Source organism: Nansenia antarctica (assembly GCF_963989245.1).
Source record: "Nansenia antarctica genome assembly, chromosome: 5".
NCBI classification, from domain to species: domain Eukaryota; kingdom Metazoa; phylum Chordata; class Actinopteri; order Argentiniformes; family Microstomatidae; genus Nansenia; species Nansenia antarctica.
The window spans coordinates 16,016,146-16,034,099 of record NC_137690.1 but is presented as its reverse complement, the minus strand read 5'-3'; the positions used below and the strand labels follow the sequence as shown (position 1 = coordinate 16,034,099).

Here is a 17,954-nt window from a genome sequence, read left to right as displayed (position 1 = left end):
TAAATCAAGTACAGAGATTCCAACCCGTGTTGAACATCCTATTTCCTTGTCAAATCGTGTATGCTTCCATCCCTGGCGTCATTTTATCAATGAACGTGGTATTATACATATTTACATATTACATATTTGTTGTTATTTATGGAAGTGTCCGGTTGCTGGAGGAACCAGGACGCCGGCTACACTGCACAGTTTAGCCCGAAATAGAGAGAGTGCTGTACACCCCGAGAAGTTATGCTTTTAACCGTAAACTCAATGAACCCGCTGCTGCTCGCAGCACCGCGCCAGCTGGTTGAAACTGACAGCGGGGGGAGAAAAAAGTTTTCCCAAAATAACAGCAGTCGCATAATGATGCTAAAGTACTAGCCATCTCATATGCTGAACATAATAATGATGCTACAGTTCATAAAGCAGACAAGTGAAGGCAGTGGTTTTAAGGGTTCAAAAAACATGACTTTATTATGTGTAGAACAACATATGTGCAGAACAAAATCCAATAGAAATGATTCAAACATGCAGACAATCAGGCAGTAGCCATCTCTATGCTGAACATAACAATGATGCTACAGTGAGCTAAAGTAGTAGCCATCTCCTTACGATAGCCCACATACGTTTCTTTCTCTTTTCAGCATTCCTCTTTTGAGTATCCTTCCTTCTGTCTTCGCTCTTCTGTCTTCTCTCTTTTCTCTCCAAAAAACCACGGTTAATAATATACCACATGCGAGGGAAAGGCATACGATAGCTGCAAGTTCCTCCATGTCGCTGTTGTTGTGGCTGTGTTGTGTCTCGTGAAAATATACGTCACCACCATGGCGCGCTGTTATGACGCGTAACTCCGCCTACTATCGCCTACTCCTCCTACTAGCTCCGGGTCTGTTGTGTATAGTGGAAAACCAGAACTGATCAAAAGCGGGCCAAAGCGGGCCGAACCGACCCGAGCTGGGCTGCTGATGGAAAAGCAGATTTTTGTGAAGCGCGTAACGAGGCGTGTGTTGATGACGTATATGGTAAGAGCGAAGCTTCGCCTTCCGGCCGTACCACGTGACCGATTCCGGAAGTGGCTCAGATTTGGCGCGAGACTCGAAACATAAAAGGGACAGGTGAACGCAATGGATTCCCCCTCACAGTTTGTTGACTTGCGACTTTATAGTTTGTTTGTTTGCAATCTTTTGGAGCTTCTTCTTTTTTGCGATGGAACCAGCGAGAAAGAGGCAATATTCCCCTGTCTGGGAACATTTTGATCTGATCTCTCCTAATAAGGTATGCACATAGTAATACATAATAACTAGTGTACTATACTGTAAATAAATGTGACAACACAGTGTATCGTCCCTTGTTCTAATGTCTTTCTTCTAATTTCTGCTATTGTAAAAGGTGAAGTGTCTGGTGTGTTCAAGAGAACTTGGATACAGCAATAACACTTCATCTATGCTGAGGCATTATAGAGCCCTGCATGAGAACAAGGAGACCAACCAAGGTGGACCAAGCTCAGGTAAGCCTTTTTAGGATGCAATGATAAGACAGCATACAAACATAAAATTCCAGGGTACATTTTTATTAGACAACATTAATTTATATTTTAAATATGACTAATGAATGACATCTGCAATTGAATACTGCATTTTTTTTCATCAGCACTGAAGAATGATGTGGATGAGGCCTTGGTCAATATGGTGATTGAGGATTGCCAGCCCTTCACCATTGTGGAGGACAAAGGGTTCAGAAAGCTTGTTAAAGCTTTCAACCCTACCTATGTTCTCCCCACAAGGCAGGTGTGTATGTGAGCACATGAAGCATTTTTCCCCATTTCCCCATTTCCCCATATATGCCATTCCAAGAGTGTTCCCTTCTTTCCTTTAGGCTTTGAAAGCTATGGTGGAGTCCAGATATCAGGAGTCCAAGGAGAAAGCCAAAGCCATTGTGTTGAAGGCATCTGCAGTTAGCTTGACAACAGACATGTGGACCTCCATCAACACTGATGCATATCTGGCTGTGACCTGCCATTTTATAGATGAAAGCACCTCTTTGCACACTGTTGTTTTAGGGGTGCTGCATTTCCCTGATGCACATACTGCTGCGAATTTGGCCAACGTCAAAGCAGCACTTATGGCCCAGTGGGGTATTACCACCAAAGTGTCTTGCATGGTGACGGATGGCGCAGCAAATATGGGTGCTTGTGCCAAGGAGTTGCGCTTGCGTCACACAATTTGTGTGGCGCACACTTTAAATTTACTTATAAAAAAGGCTATTAAAGAAAACAACGTGTTGGCTGACATCCGGGTACATTCTCGGAAGATGGTGGGCTATTTTAAGAGCAGCACCACTGCAAAGGTGAATTCCTTTCTTTCATTGCAATATTCTAAATGACGCTGTTTGGTTTAAGTTGCTGCTGCAGTGACTCTTGAATTAATCACTTTTTGTTGGCAAATTTTATAGGAGATGCTGACACGGGTGCAGGCGCAAATGGGCCGGCCGGCACTGAAGCTGATCCAAGAGGTGGATACACGCTGGAACAGTACATACCATATGCTGCAGCGTGTGTATGACCTCAAGGAGCCTATAGCAGCAGCTTTGGCCGGCCTACCTACTGACATTGTCCCACTCACATTGGAACAATATGACATCATCGCAGAATGTCTAAAAGTGCTAGCCCCATTCAATGATGCCACAGTTGAGCTGTCAGAGGAGAAGAGAGTGTCCGGTTCAAAAGTGATTCCTCTTTTATCAATGCTACACCACACACTGGAGGAGGAGGAAGTGGGACGTGTCCAAACACAAGAGAGCATAGCAATGGCTGAGAGTCTAAGAAGACAATTAAAGGATGAGCTGTACTCATTGCAATCAATGAGCGTAATGTCACTGGCGACACTGCTTGATCCACGATTTAAAAAGATAGGATTCTTTAGCCCCAATAAAGCAGCAGAGGCCGAAAAGAGGCTCATTTTGGAATGTGCTACCGTTATACGAAACGGCGCCCCCTCCGCCTCCTCCTCCTCGTCATCACAACCCCCCATATCAGAAGCTTCGCAGCCTGTGACTCAAGGTAATGTATACTGGATACATTCTAATTGTCTTATTGTATATATTCACTGACACTGACAGCCTGTTTGTCTGTTTTAGGTAACAAACTGTGGCGTCGTTTAGACACCACAGTCCTGCAGGCGAGGACCCAAAATTACGCAACAGTGGAGGTCCAAACCTACCTGGCTGAACCAAACATCGAAAGGATGCAGAACCCCCTACAGTATTGGGAAGAACACAAACATGTGTATCCTAATTTGTATAAACTTGCCGTTAATTATCTATGTACCCCAGCTTCATCTGTGCCCTGTGAAAGGATATTTTCAAAAGCAGGTGAAATCGCCTCAAAAAAAAGAAACTGCCTGAAGCCCAGCACTGTGGAGAAATTGTTATTTTTAAATAAAAATGAATAAATGAATAAAATGTTGTTGTTCCTACTTCCTAGTAACACAAGCACATTTATTCAATTCAAAGCTTCACACACCAAAGCCACGGTGTCATCATCACTCTGCCTGCTAGACATTTATTGTCCACTTGATGGCGCAGTAGAGCAAATGAAGCAACACGAAGCTTCGGTCCATGTGTGACGCAATTTGATGGAAAGCTTCAACAGTTCAAGAAGCTTCATCTCGCCATCACTACTAATCACCATGTACTCATTTACTTGGGCTTGAGTTTACCAGTTGTAAGAAAATAATCAACTGCAGGGGCAGTAATATCAACCCACATTGGAAGCATCATTCTCTTTGAAGCCACTTTTGGCTATCATACTGGTAGTTCTGATCGGTTTAGTTTAGACTAGAAATCATCTCCGGTGCGGTCCTGCGTCACTTCCTGCTGTCATCGCACACTTCCTGTGGCCAAGCGGAAGACAACATTGGAGACTTCGCTAGCTAGCTACAATAACAACAGCAGCAAGTTTTGTCGGATAAAAAAACCCCAAACATTGTTGATACATTTCGATAAAGAAAGTTTGTCGTGCAAATACTTAACATGGTAAGCAAATACTTCACATGCTGTTGACTGTTGCCTGACAGAATGGCACTTTAAATCAAACGGTTTAGAAATTCACCAGCTAGCAAAATAGCTCTGAGTCACTGTCGCGTACAGTACACGAAAGTCAAGAACAATCCCCAAACCGGACAGCTGTTTATCATAGCTAGCTTCATATTCTTTAGACGCACTGCTATTGTCTTTTGTTGACGGATTAACTCTCTTTGCTGTCCAATGTCTGAGCCATTACAGTTAGCATGGCTAAAAGAACCGAGGTTGGCATTGAATAATATCCATGTTATGATGTTCTTCTTTGTGTTCGTGTCACAGTTTTCCTTCAACATGTTCGACCACCCGATCCCACGGGCTTTCCAGAACCGCTTCTCCACCCAGTACCGCTGCTACTCCGTGTCCATGCTGGCAGGGCCCAACGATCGCTCCGACGTGGAGAAAGGAGGAAAAAGTAAGTGATACATGAGCATATATCATATGGATGTTACAGACATACTGTCATTAATGAATTCATGTCTGTTCACACTGCTTATGTTGCTTTACGTTGGTTTCTACTTTTAGTTATAATGCCACCATCAGCACTCGACCAACTCAGTAAGTAGACTCATACTTAATCCTAATGTAAACACTGAAGATCTACTAAAGTCTTATCGTTACACAGTCGGTTCTTAACTCCTCACTACTTTTTCCTATATAGGTAGACTTAACATCACCTACCCTATGCTGTTTAAGCTGACCAATAAGAACTCTGACAGAATGACACACTGTGGTGTTCTGGAGTTTGTTGCAGATGAGGGAATTTGTTATCTGCCACACTGGGTAAGACTGAACTTAAGGAAGCCACTTAAGACAATTAAAATGTGTCCTGTATATTTGCATTGATGTGCCTTTATTTGTACCCGTAGATGATGCAGAATCTTCTTTTGGAGGAAGGTGGGCTGGTCCAGGTAGAGAGTGTAAACCTCATGGTGGCCACCTACTCCAAGTTCCAACCCCAGAGCCCAGACTTCCTGGACATCACCAACCCCAAGGCAGTGTATGGAAACATTTATCAAGCCCTTCACATGAACATTTCTCAACTAACCTGGGTGACAGATTTTTTTCTGCATTCAACAACACTCCATTGCTTGTTTAACAAGACATTGCCAATGGAGTGGGCTAAAGCAGAACTAAACTCGCACCCAGGCTAAGATTCAAGAAAGAGATCTCCGTAAAAATGAATGCAACATATCCGATGCTTCTGACATAAACATATGTCTTATGACAAGTCATGAACAAATGCCTTATGACTGTAACTTAAGTTTGAGGCTATACAAATAGTAAATATTATATACAATATTTTTTCATGAGAATGTCATTATGGCGGTGAGCACCAATTTATAGAGGAAATGCTACACTGCACATACTGGAGTGTTGTTAGAAAGACCTGTGACTTCTCCGTTTCATAGGTTGGAAAACGCCTTGAGAAACTTTGCCTGCTTAACTACAGGAGATGTTGTCGCTATCAACTACAATGAAAAGGTAATCCTTTAAAGATATTGGTCAAGACCATAATAAGTAAACCTGAATTTATAGAGGAGGACTGAGTTACTAGTGCACTTGTTTAGACATACTTGCTGGAGGCAGGCATTCAATGATTTGAAATATTACTGACCCTGTATACGTTTTACAATTTCTGTTTTTCCTATCACTGTTAATTTCAGATCTACGAACTACGAGTGATGGAGACAAAGCCAGATAAAGCAGTATCAATTATCGAATGTGATATGAATGTAAGATCACCTGCTACCTCTCTTAACAATCAAGATCACACTAGGATAAAATCAGGGCAGATTTCGATGTATTTTCCGTTGATTTTACGTTACACAGATGAATCAAAGAATCACTGGTGAATACATGTCCACAGAAGTAAGTTGTACTCAAGTCAAGAGTCTCAAGTCATAACTGTTGTTCTCTCTAAGGTGGACTTTGATGCTCCACTGGGTTACAAAGAGCCAGAGAGGATGCGGCCTCAGCATCACGAGGAGCCCACGGTAATAATAATAATAATAATAATAAATTTTATTTATAAAAGGACTTTACATATAAAATCTCAGAGTGCTACAACACAGTAAGATAAAGCAAAAAACATTCAATTAAAAGGCTAAAAAAAGGCTCTTAAAAAGGTGGGTTTTAAGGCCCCGTTTAAAAGCATCCACAGACTGTGGTGCCCTTAGGTGGTCAGGGAGAGCATTCCACAGCCTGGGAGCAGCCGAGCAGAAGGCCCGATCTCCCATCGTGCGGAGCTTGGTCCTGGGGGTCTTGAGGAGGTTGGTGGCAGTAGAACGGAGGGTGCGTGAGGAGGTCTGAGGGGTATGGGGGAGTTCCTTGAGGTAGGGGGGGGCAGTTCCATGGATGCACTGGTGGGTGAGGAGGGAGACCTTGAATTCAATTCTGAGGGAGACGGGGAGCCAGTGAAGTGATTTGAGGATGGGGGTGATGTGATCATATTTGCGGTAGGAACCAAACATGTCACACATGTAATGAAACATGGTTAGGGTAACAAAGTTATTGTGTTACAGTGATAATGGAGTGTCCCTGCCTCTGTCTTCCCTACAGGAGGAGGAAGGAGACCCCAGCAGTTATGCTGACATGGATATGGGATTCAGAGTGAGTTTATTGTGAATGTTATCTCAGCTCTGAGAGAGAAGAGTGTGTTTTTGCTGTGTATTCTATGCACATAGAAGCACACACTGTTGTACTTGAGCTCACAATGTTTACATTTTTCCACATAGGCATTCGCATGCTCAGGAAATCGTCTAGATGGCAAAAAGAAAGGCATTGAGCCGAGTCCCGTCCCCATCGATCCAAGTGACATCAAAAGGTTGGCAGATATGACATTCTGAATACAGCAATTGGTCACTTCCCCTAGCCCCTACACATTTGGTGTGTTCAGATCTGCATCTGTAGCTGAACACCTGTTCAGTTAGGGTCAGATCTGCAAATATTTCAGCTGAAAGGGCTGGTCTTAGTGGTTGGCAGTGTTAATGCTTTCTATTCTTTTGCCCCCCTGGATGGAAATAATGAGGTATGATCACATCAGCTCTGTCATGTTAAAACTGTCACCTGTCACCCTGCAGAGGGATCCCTAACTACGAGTACAAAGTCGGCAGGATCACCTTCATCAGGAACTCCAGGCCTCTACCCAAGAAAACAACAGAGGAGGTCAGTAGGAAGGAAGAAATTGTATTTAACAATATGTGCCCCATCCTTCTCCTGCAAACACTTTCATTCCGTATACAGCATTCATGTAGTTGATTCTAGCAGGTGAAATGTATATCATATTATGTCTAAGGCACATGTTGTAGTGGTATGCAGTATGCCGAAGCTGTTAGCATTCACTCTTGTCATGTTGCTTATTTTCAGGAGGACGCCCTGAATCGATTCATCGCCTTCTCTGGTGAAGGACAGTCATTACGCAAGAAGGGCAGAAAGCCTTGAAGCACTGCTGCATTAAACTGGAGAGTGGCTGACTGACTTACCAGACTCAACACATCCAAACACATCCTAAGCAATCAATAAAGACAGGCCATGAAAGGAGATGGGTTTCATCTTTCTGTCCCTTAAAAGTCAGAGGTTATCTCTGAACATATTGTAGGATCTAATACTACGCATATTATGAGCACCTCCTAAGATAATGAATGCCATTGGAAGCACGTTAAGTGCTCCTGTCTGATAGTACAGGGTTGCTGGTTTGATCCCCGACAGAGAAAATTACCCCAATTTTTGTACAATATGATTGATTGATTTGTACCTTGGGATTATACCATGTAATGTTTGGACGATGGAGTGGGTTTGTTTTTATTCCTTTAGGTTGGGTTATAATGTGTATAGAATTAATTTGAGAATGCTTCACTGACTTCATTTTGTTTAATCCCTGTTGCATTCTGTCAAGGTCTGGGTGGTGAGTGGCAGACGTGCTATTTCCTTTGATTATTTATAAACTTTGAAATAAAGTGCAGTGTTTTGAATACAGTACACTAGCGATCTGATAATATTTTGTTCAGTGCTTACTCATTTGGGTAGATTTTCTTTCTTACTTGTTGGTGTTGTCAGAGCCTGATGCCCATAAGGAATTTGTGGTCAATCTTAACATAGATTTCACTTTACCCTCATATGTCGCAGTAGTGCAGAAATGAGTGCTACATATATGGGCAGAGATATGTGCCACTAGAAACTGAATTTGAATTACTGACATTTGAATTGCTCAATTTGAATACTTTAATTTAAAAAAATATTCAGTTTTTCAAGTTAAACAATACTAATTCCATTTATGTGATTCAAATTCATTAAAAAAAAGTTATGTCAGTAATTCAAATTCAGTTTCTAGTGGCACATATCTCTGTCCATAGACATATCAGTGGTATCTACCACTCTGGTTTTTGTCTCACTGTTCATTGGAGTTAAATGAACAGAAGTGGGTGGGACTAGTGGGTATTCCAACTCCCTTATTGGCCAAACCTTGACCGTGGCGTTCGACCGACAACACAGACTATGGCGGAGTGGAGGGTAAAGTATCAAATTAATGTGTTGTGTGCTGAAACTACTAGGGTACACATGTTTCATGAACATTTGTACCCTTTAAGTAATTAATGTGTCCGTAGTCTGCTGCACGAGATGTGAGCAAATGATGCATATGCCTCGGCTAATACAGGCTAAGCTAGATAGCTTAGCTAACACACATCCCCACCACTGTGTACTGGTCTACTAGCACCAGCCAGAGCCTGTAGCTGGCTATATCATAATATGTAGAGATTTCTAGCAATTACAAAGATAAGAAGCATGAGCTGTAAAATCATACCACAAGCGAACGCATTATATCCACATGCATTTACCCCCAGCCCCCTCGTGCCTGTGATGACTACTGGAGTGAGTTCAAGCACTGCAAAAGTCTGTGGAACCGTTTCCATCACTACTATGCCCACGGCACACTCCCGTCCTGCAAACCGTGGAAAGAGGACTACTACACGTGCCAACAGTGGGAGAAAACACCAAGCACAGAGGCCAAGGTACTGTCCACTCTCTCGTCTGCTTGTTCTCAAACATCAGGCTGTAGTACGTTTACGTAGGCCTACAGTTCTCCAAAGTGTTTCTTTTGTACATTTTCTAATCTCTTAATCTGAACATTCTCCCCTCTGTTGTTTAGGAGTCTTTACAGAGGAGTGAGAGAAACAGAGTGGCAGAACAGAGAAAGTTTACTCCAGTCTGGGAACTGAGAAGAGAACCTCCCAAAGACTGGCACCTGCCCCTGCACCAGGGAAAACCTCAGGACTCCTGAACATCCGCTGGCAAAGCAAACACTGCCACTGTCCCATACGTGGCCAAACCAAACTCAATTCCAGTTCACTAAACATATAGACTGTACCAAATTCTCTGGGTAACCTGTGCAGGTAACCTGTAGAGGTAAGAGGTTGTTTTAGTGCTGGGTTGGAAACAAAAGCCTATGGATCCAGGACCAAATATACCCTGGGTATTCCATCAATGTCGCTAAAGGAAAATCCAGTATTATTTTGTTAACTCTTGTGAGTTATCAAAATTAAGCCTGGATTTTCCTTTAGTGACGTTGATGGAATACCCTCCTGGTGTAAGTCGTTTCTATCCAGATCAAATTCAATTTACTAGCTACTAGTGGCCACCTCCTACTCCTGGAGGTTGGTGGATGCTCTGCATTCTGACAATAAATTATGAGTATAATGCTTGTGAAGAAGACTAATATATTTTTGGGAAGTACAGTAATATATTCTCAGAAGCATAAGAGGTACTGGATTAAATTGGATTGGTAAAAGAAAGGGAACCATACAGCAACTGAGTTTGATACAAGTGGTCTGACTGTGAACTAAATTATAAAGTTGTTATTGTTTAAACTTTGTGTGGAGAAGGCTATTTAAATCTATGTTGCTGCACAAATTGGAAGGCCAGTATTTCTCTAATAGCATTTCACAAGATATTTGCCTTTATTGCTTCACATGATACCTTATCAACAGTATGTTATTCAGCAATCTGAACAATGCATATCAATAAAAAAACAGAAATATGTATCCTTTATTTCAACACTTTTATGTTCTACTCTGGTTGAATTTAAATCTATAACATGAACATGACAATAGCACATTGAGCTGATATTTAGCAGTCTTCATGAAATTGAATTGAAACACGTTTCTGAGTATCCATGATGGTGCAAGCCTCATTATCCTCGGGCTAGTATGAGAACACCCTCATGAGTGTTCATCGACATTTGTTGTTATGGCTGTTCTGAGCAAGCCTCAATGTCTGATCCTCTGACTGTGTGCTCTTTTGTATGTCCATTCAAATCATGTGCTGACAGGAGGACAAGGCTGACATGCCTGTTACACCCATAATGTTAATATTCCACCATCTCACTGAGTGTAGACTTTGGTGATGTCATGGTATTTGCCATCAGGGGCCTCGTACTGGGTGTTGGGTGGTATATAGCTGGGGCCCTGGCGACTGAAGGGGAATAACTGAGGGTCTGGCTCCAATGCTGCCAGGTAGAGCTCTTCTGACTCCAACTTCAGTTCCTCCAAAGCCTCGGTCTGGGCCTCCAAGGCTAGATTAATGGCCTCCATCTCAGCCTTGTGTTGAGTCTGCATGCACAGGGATATACAGAGTAGTTGAAACATGACAGGAACTGAGAGGTAAAGATGGCTATATTAGAATTGGATCACCTTCTCCCAAATGTAATTTGCAATTTAAGTTTCAGTGACAAAACAACACTTTGACCGATCTTTGTCAGGTTACCTTCTTGTAGCGGGACCATTCCTTCAGCAAAAGTGCCCGGCGCTCGCTCTCTTCAAAGGGCAGCTTAGGAGCAGTGCGCACTCTTGGGAAGAAGACAGGAAAGAAACTGATGGATTATGAACTGATTTATATGTCTAAGAGAATGCATTACGATTAGGGACTGATTCACATGGGAAAGTCTGACAGCATGCATAATGTCTGTGTAATAGTGTCATGGCTAGACATATTTAGCCTAGCCGACTCCATAGCTATAACCTGGTCCTGAACAAAAGTCTGCAAACTGTGAAGCTTTTCAGGACAAGATTTGTAACCACTTAACTAGGGTTATGTGAACCTGACATACCTTGTCTCATCCAGGCATTTGGCTGGGACGATGAAGTCCTCTATGGGGATGAACTCAGGGGGAACTCTCTCCAGCTTCTTTAGCTTCTTCTTCAATCTCTCTCTCATCAATTGCTCTCTTCTGGGGTCCACTTTCTTCTTCTTCTTGGGCTCTGCCCTGTTAAAATAGACATAATGCTGATTTAGTGTTGAGTTTACTGCAAAAGATGCATCCAGAGAACTAGTAACTAAAATGAATATGTTCTTGTGAGGCAATGAAGGGTGGATGACAACTGAAACTACAGTTCAAAATTGTGTGAACTGCAACTCACCTCAGTGGAGCGGATGTCTTCAGTGTGAGCACTGATGCAAACCAGGGAGCTTGTCTGACATGACCATTCACTCCTATAATAAAGCTGCATAGAACGAAACATGGTAAATCAATGAGAATCGACCAGCTAGATAACGTTAGCTGCACTGGAGCTGTACTGTGTCTGTACAATATATGAGCTACTCACCTTGGCGTTGTAGTCTGTCGGGACAATACCCTACAAAGAGTACGCGATGCAAAAAGCGACATCATTCCTACTGTGTCTGATCACTGTTTATTCACACCAGAGAAACGTCTTTCACGTCTATCAACACATGTTATCATTGCTGTCCCCTTGACAGCCGCAGACCAGCGGAAACGCTGCTGATAAGTGACGTAAATACCTTGCATATTTCGTATCGACACTTTCGACTGTTGTTGGCTAAATGTCAAAGAGGGCTTTGTTAATGTTATGTATTTGTAAGGGAACACATATTTGACTACATCGGGCAAGTGTTTCACAAGGTAGTGCCACACATATAAAACCAAGGACTTTGCTTTATGTTTTATCTTGAATACTCGCTGTTGTTTTTGCCGAATGTCGTTGCCTCAACCCAAAGTTACTTAGCTACATTATTTAGGCAAAAGGTCAAAATTGTCAGAATTGTCATCGGCGATAGAGGAGATAGGTTCACACCTCACTGAGCATATTACTGACTTTGGTGAACTTGAAGCGGAATCAACACTATGGCGCTCCTCAGAGGTAAAGACTTTTGCTATATGTGACACGACATATTGCTACAATACAATGCCAACACAATGGGGGTAAACGCAAATTCTAAACTAACTCACTTAGCTAACGATTTTCGTATGAATCAAAGTAGCTCACTTGAGTTATTTTGTGCATCAAAAGATTTTTTGATTGATGCATTATAATACTTGGCGACTTGGAAAGGAGTAAAAATCGGGCAAAGGTGACAGTGACACTATGCATAGTTGCATAACGTTACAGTCAAGTGACACGTTAGTGTACTTGGACAGAATTCCCAAGCTTTAAGAAACTCTCTGTCATCTTATAGGTGACTGAAGTTAATACTTTTTGTAAGAGGCAAATTCGCCTACAGTGCTGTAGTATAAGTTGAAGATGTGTGTCTTGTGTGCTGCAGATTGTCTTACATCACTGGTGGTGCATTTTGTCCATATTCTCAGAATGAAGAATATATATGATATTAATTTCAAAATAGGGAGGGGGCCTTCTCATGTTCAGTCTCAATGTGAGGGCTGATATTCACTCAGATCTTGCCAATGGTTTTAAAGCTGCTACAAAGTAGGATTAGTGAATTTACTCCAAGACCCTCCTCTCCTTACTTTCTATACAGGTGTGTTTGTTGTGTCTGCCAAGCGTACTCCATTTGGCACCTATGGTGGAGTGCTGAAGGACCACAGCGCCACAGACCTGGCAGAGCATGCTGCAAAGGCTGCCCTTGCCGCTGGGGGAGTGGCACCTGAGCTTGTCAACAGTGTCATCATTGGCAATGTCATGCAGGTAGTCAAACAATCAATAAACCAAACTGTATTTGTATTCCTCTTTTTATTATTATTAGATACATTTCTGCAACCATTGTCTCTCAGTCCCATAGAACTTGTGGGAGGAAAAACTCAATAGGTGGGAAGCGTGTCAACTCAAGCTTACTGAATGAATAGAGGTTGACTATCTCTCTTTCTCTGTTTCTCCCTCTCCCTTTGCCTCTCTCCTCCCCTTTCTTGCCCAATCTTTCTTTCTGTCTCTACCTCTCCTGTGCACCAGAGCTCTGCAGATGCGGCCTACATCTCCCGTCACGTAGGCCTGAGGTGTGGGGTGCCCATTCCAGTACCTGCACTCACTGTGAACCGCCTGTGTGGATCTGGCTTTCAGTCCATCATCAACGGCGCACAGGTAGCCAGCCATACACACGCAGGCACGCATGCACGCATGCTCGTCCCATTTCCACAAAATTCTAGTGCATTGAGTTGTTGAGCGGACTCTTACACACTGTGTATACTTAATATAATATAATAAATAAATAAGCATTTGTTACCATGTATTGTTTAGGTCACCGCGATCTTGGTCAAAGCATTTCTGTCACAATTTCATCACTGAATACTGTTAGGTTCAGGGTTCGTTTGATCATTGAGTTGTTTCTGCCGATGTTGATGACTTCAGAATAGTATGTCCTGTTCACTGGTCCCCATTCTTGTATGTATGTTGCTCTGTAGGAAATCTGTTTAAAGGAATCAGAGGTGGTTCTGTGTGGAGGATCAGAGAGTATGAGCCAGGCTCCATACGCTGTACGCAACGTTCGTTTCGGAACAAAGTTTGGATTCGACCTCAAGGTAAATGAATGAATGTATGAATGAGTGATGTCTGTTGTCCTTCTAGAGGATTTTTTCCCCCCATGGGTCACTAATTAATTATTTGACCAACATCAAGTGCCATTTGATGGTTTTACACACTGAGGGACTTCTATCTCCCTCTCAGCTTGAGGACACACTGTGGGCGGGTCTGACCGATCTGCACATTAAGCTTCCCATGGGCATCACAGCAGAGAACCTGGCAGAGAAATACCAGATCACCAGAGAGGACTGTGACCAGTATGCATACCAGACCCAGCAGAGGTGGAAGGCAGGTGAGAGCAGCCTCAGCATCGCCTGTAGGCTTAGATTTAAGGTGATGTATACCTCCTTACCTTCTAGCAAGCACTGAGCTCTAATTTATTCAAGTTTTTCTACCTCTCTAGCACATGAGGCGGACCGCTACACGGCAGAGATTGCACCCATCGATGTGAAAGCCAAGAAGGGCAAGGTGCCCATGACCCAGGACGAACACCCCCGCCCCCAGACCACTCTGGCACAGATGGCCAAATTGGCTTCAGTCTTCAAGAAGGGAGGAACTGTCACTGCTGCCAATGCATCTGTGAGTATAGAAAGCAAGTGCAGATCACCCTTGTTGGAGAGCATAGACTAAGGAGACACTTGTCTAGCAATTGGGCAAATGAATGCTCAGTGTTTACAGGGGTGTTTTTGATCTTGGTGATACATTCCACCACAAGCCGACACAAACACGACATTCAATGAACTATACGATGCAGTTAGCAACATAGAAAACAAGCACCCAGAGGCCTGTTCTCATCGTGGTTGGCAGCTTCAACAGAGCGTCACTGAGACAAGTTTTACCCAAATTCTACCAACACATCGATGTAAACACGCGTGCAGGAAGTATTCTCAACCACTTTTACACCCCTCTACGTCATGCCTACAAACCCCTCCTCCGCCCACCGTTCGGCAAATCTGACCACTCCTCTATCCTGCTCCTGCCCACCTACAAGCACAAACTAAAGCTTGCCTCACCTGTCGTGAGAAAGATCCAGCGCTGGTCTGACGAATCAGACGCTGTACTCCGAGATTATCTAGACAACACAGACTGGGAGATCTACCGAGAGATGAATGACGACATACATGGGTATGCGCAAGGAGTCATGGGATTTATTCAACACAGAATCCAAGAAGTTGTCCCCACATAAACAGTATGGCTGTATCCAGATCAGAAGCCGTGGATTGATAGAGCAGTCAGGGCTGCACCGTGAGAGATTCTGCCTTCAAATCCGGTGACAAAAAAATTACAAGAAAGCCCGCTTAAAGCCTAAGAATACTCTCTTACACTTGTGTAATGTGATGTAACAATAAAACTTGAAACAAAGCTTTTGTGAAACTCTCCCCTTAATGATACAGATTACTGCAGTACCATTATCATTGTCTACCCAACCTGCTATTATCAGCTGTCCTTTTCTTTCTCCACAGGGTGTGTCTGATGGGGCTGCTGCGTTGGTTATAGCCAGTGAGGAGGCTGTGAAGCAGAACAATCTCACTCCATTGGCCAGAATAGTGGCCTATCACGTCTCTGGCTGTGACCCAAGCATCATGGGAATCGGTGGGTGATTCACATCTGGTGAAGAACAAATGGCTGATCAAAATGTATGGTGTGACCAATTTTCTTCTAGCTAGCAGGGCCAAGTGACCATGACCCTCAGTGTGAGCATCATTTGGTCCCAGTATATTTATGTAGTACATGTGTTGAAGTGCTGAAGTGTGCTGAAAGTTTTGTCTGGTTCCTACAAGTAAAATGTTCTCCCTTCTCAGGCCCAGTCCCAGCCATCACTGAAGCTCTGAAGAAGGCAGGTCTCTCCCTGAATGACATGGATCTGGTGGAGGTAGGTTATCAGTATATCTGAATGCAAGTAAATTGAACTTTGGGAATGAGACTCTATTACGCCAGTCTAACTTGTTATATCAATATGTAATGGTTTTGGCAGTACTTCACTTGAAGAGATGACCATAATGTCCTCTGCTCTGTCTCTCAGGTGAACGAGGCTTTTGCCGCTCAGTACCTGGCAGTTGCCAAGGCGTTGGGCCTGGACCCAGAAAAAAGCAACACTAACGGAGGGGCTATTGCCATTGGACACCCCCTCGGAGCCTCCGGAGCACGCATCACTGCCCACCTGGTCCATGAGCTCAGGTAACCCCAGTCAGTATACAACTCAGGACTTTGACCCCACCTGACCTGGTCCTACTGAGAGAAGGGGGGTCATTAGAGAACCAATTGTAGATTTAGTTTTCAGTTCCATGTGTGAGTATATTTCAAAATATAATTATTTTCTTTACTCTACTGTGGGCAACATTTTGTAAAAGTGTCTATATGTAACATTTTCTTTCTTTTCCATCAGGCGGCGAGGAGGGAAATATGCAGTGGGTTCAGCCTGCATCGGTGGAGGTCAGGGAATCGCCATCATCATAGAGAACACTCAATGAGGAAAAGAGAACACACCATCCACACTGAAAACTGTACTGTATCATTGATCCACATTTGAAACAGACTCTGCACCATTTACACTCTAACAAAAAACGTTTGATCTCTTTAGAATGGCTTACACACAGAAGACAAGGATGTTTATATGTTTGATATCAAACACTCCCTGCCTGGCTGCTTTATAGTCATGTTACCTTTTTTACTGTCTACACATGTTGGTAAAGAGGCCTTGTGAATATGACGGGCTAACTCATGTTCAAGTCCATTATTCTTCCTGTCTTTGCGTGTGCCTTGAAAACAATGCTAGCTCATAGGGCATATTTACCTCTGTAGCACATGAACACATTAGATGAGGGAGATGTGTGATTGGAGTTAAGTAACTACCTCCTTTTACACACCCTCCATTCTCTCTCTTTATCTGTCTCACTCCCTCTCTGTCTTGCCTTTCAGTGTTCATAATCACTCTGTGTGATGTATCAACACTTTCATTCAGAATACCTGTACAAAAATAATTGAATTTTTCTTATTTCAATAAAGTATGGATGAACAAATTTGCATCTGTAGGATTTGTGTTCACAGTTCATGTTTTACCACCAGTGCTGGGGATAACAGCAGTAAATTGAAAATATAACCTTGATTAAGTCATACTTCTTTAGTACGATGAGGTCATGAGATCACCATGAGTGTAAAGTAGGTAACATCAGTGATGTAGTGGAGAGAAACCCAAAGAAACTTGGTTTACCCACTTCTTTATTTTGGTGAATAGGGTAACAATCCATGGTGTTTAGGGTTTACCCACTCATCCCCTAGTAACATCTTTAACTACTGTAGATAATACCAGAAACAGAATCTGAATCTGAATTGCTTTTATTACATCTAATGTACCGGTACAGAGTAAAATTCTTAGGTTCAGGTTCTTCGACATTGGCATTGCAGCAGAATACAAAATCAACAATAGTAGAATAAAGTTAAAAGTAGAATAACGTACGGTAATAAAGTGATAAAGTGATGGTAGTTGTACTACAGAGGGACCAGTCTTACCACAGTAGAACAGTAGTGCAAAATGCTGTGCAGGTTACAATGAGATGACTTTTTTCCTTTCAATTACAATTTTATTTGTATTAAATATATGAGTATTATATATCATCTGGACTACAAGGGCCAGACACCCTTGCAAACAGCCGTTCTTTACGTCAACGTCACATGCGACGTGCTTATATACGTCACTTCCCCGGATGTCGGTCCTTTTTTCATAGCTAAGGTAAGAATGGCTTCTCCTCACACTTCTTTGAGAATAAAATCAGTAAACATCATAGCGAAATGATGTTAATAACAATGTTCCACTTACATGGGCCTATTGGTTGAGTCCTGAGGATTCTCTACGTATGAACATTTATGTGTTTCTGTCTGATGATTTAAAAAAATAAATGTTTCGGAAAAATTAGGCCTATGGCTACATGCTAGCCGTCGCTGTGTCTGTTTTACAGATGGTCTATATTTGACCCACATTCCCCTTGTGTACGTGTGTCAGGGCTGTACGGCTATGCCAGGTTACAATGCACCCCTTCATTATAATGCTTATTGTCATGGAAGTGGGAAAACCCTTTAACCCTACAGTTGGATGGGTAACGACCTAGCTTGCTAGCTAGGTTTCCAGTG

General features: G+C 42.8%; 4 protein-coding genes across 4 annotated transcripts; 3 read left to right on the top strand and 1 right to left on the bottom strand.

Annotated features, from left to right (window-relative positions):
• Nucleotides 1–3,884: 3,884 nt before the first annotated feature.
• On the top strand, nucleotides 3,885–8,040 carry ufd1l (ubiquitin recognition factor in ER associated degradation 1). Its single transcript, XM_080532172.1, has 12 exons — nucleotides 3,885–4,014; nucleotides 4,342–4,474; nucleotides 4,585–4,617; nucleotides 4,721–4,842; nucleotides 4,929–5,059; nucleotides 5,472–5,544; nucleotides 5,727–5,795; nucleotides 5,985–6,056; nucleotides 6,622–6,672; nucleotides 6,798–6,886; nucleotides 7,143–7,227; nucleotides 7,429–8,040. The coding sequence occupies exons 1-12, from the start codon at nucleotides 4,012–4,014 to the stop codon at nucleotides 7,501–7,503; spliced, it is 936 nt and encodes a 311-aa protein (XP_080388298.1). The 5' UTR covers nucleotides 3,885–4,011; the 3' UTR covers nucleotides 7,504–8,040.
• A 488-nt stretch (nucleotides 8,041–8,528) lies between these two features.
• cUnh22orf39 (chromosome Un C22orf39 homolog) lies at nucleotides 8,529–9,853 on the top strand. Its single transcript, XM_080532163.1, has 3 exons — nucleotides 8,529–8,571; nucleotides 8,904–9,071; nucleotides 9,209–9,853. Exons 1-3 carry the CDS (start codon nucleotides 8,557–8,559, stop codon nucleotides 9,338–9,340), a joined length of 315 nt encoding a protein of 104 aa, XP_080388289.1. The 5' UTR covers nucleotides 8,529–8,556; the 3' UTR covers nucleotides 9,341–9,853.
• A 139-nt stretch (nucleotides 9,854–9,992) lies between these two features.
• Nucleotides 9,993–11,801, bottom strand: mrpl40 (mitochondrial ribosomal protein L40). Its single transcript, XM_080532162.1, has 5 exons — nucleotides 11,661–11,801; nucleotides 11,475–11,558; nucleotides 11,165–11,320; nucleotides 10,822–10,903; nucleotides 9,993–10,667 (listed from the first exon to the last, which is right to left on the bottom strand). Exons 1-5 carry the CDS (start codon nucleotides 11,723–11,725, stop codon nucleotides 10,440–10,442), a joined length of 615 nt encoding a protein of 204 aa, XP_080388288.1. The 5' UTR covers nucleotides 11,726–11,801; the 3' UTR covers nucleotides 9,993–10,439.
• A 320-nt stretch (nucleotides 11,802–12,121) lies between these two features.
• Nucleotides 12,122–16,800, top strand: acaa2 (acetyl-CoA acyltransferase 2). The gene is made up of 10 exons (XM_080530885.1): nucleotides 12,122–12,215; nucleotides 12,832–12,998; nucleotides 13,260–13,388; nucleotides 13,709–13,825; nucleotides 13,971–14,118; nucleotides 14,230–14,405; nucleotides 15,290–15,419; nucleotides 15,629–15,699; nucleotides 15,850–16,004; nucleotides 16,213–16,800. The coding sequence occupies exons 1-10, from the start codon at nucleotides 12,200–12,202 to the stop codon at nucleotides 16,295–16,297; spliced, it is 1,194 nt and encodes a 397-aa protein (XP_080387011.1). The 5' UTR covers nucleotides 12,122–12,199; the 3' UTR covers nucleotides 16,298–16,800.
• Nucleotides 16,801–17,954: the final 1,154 nt, after the last annotated feature.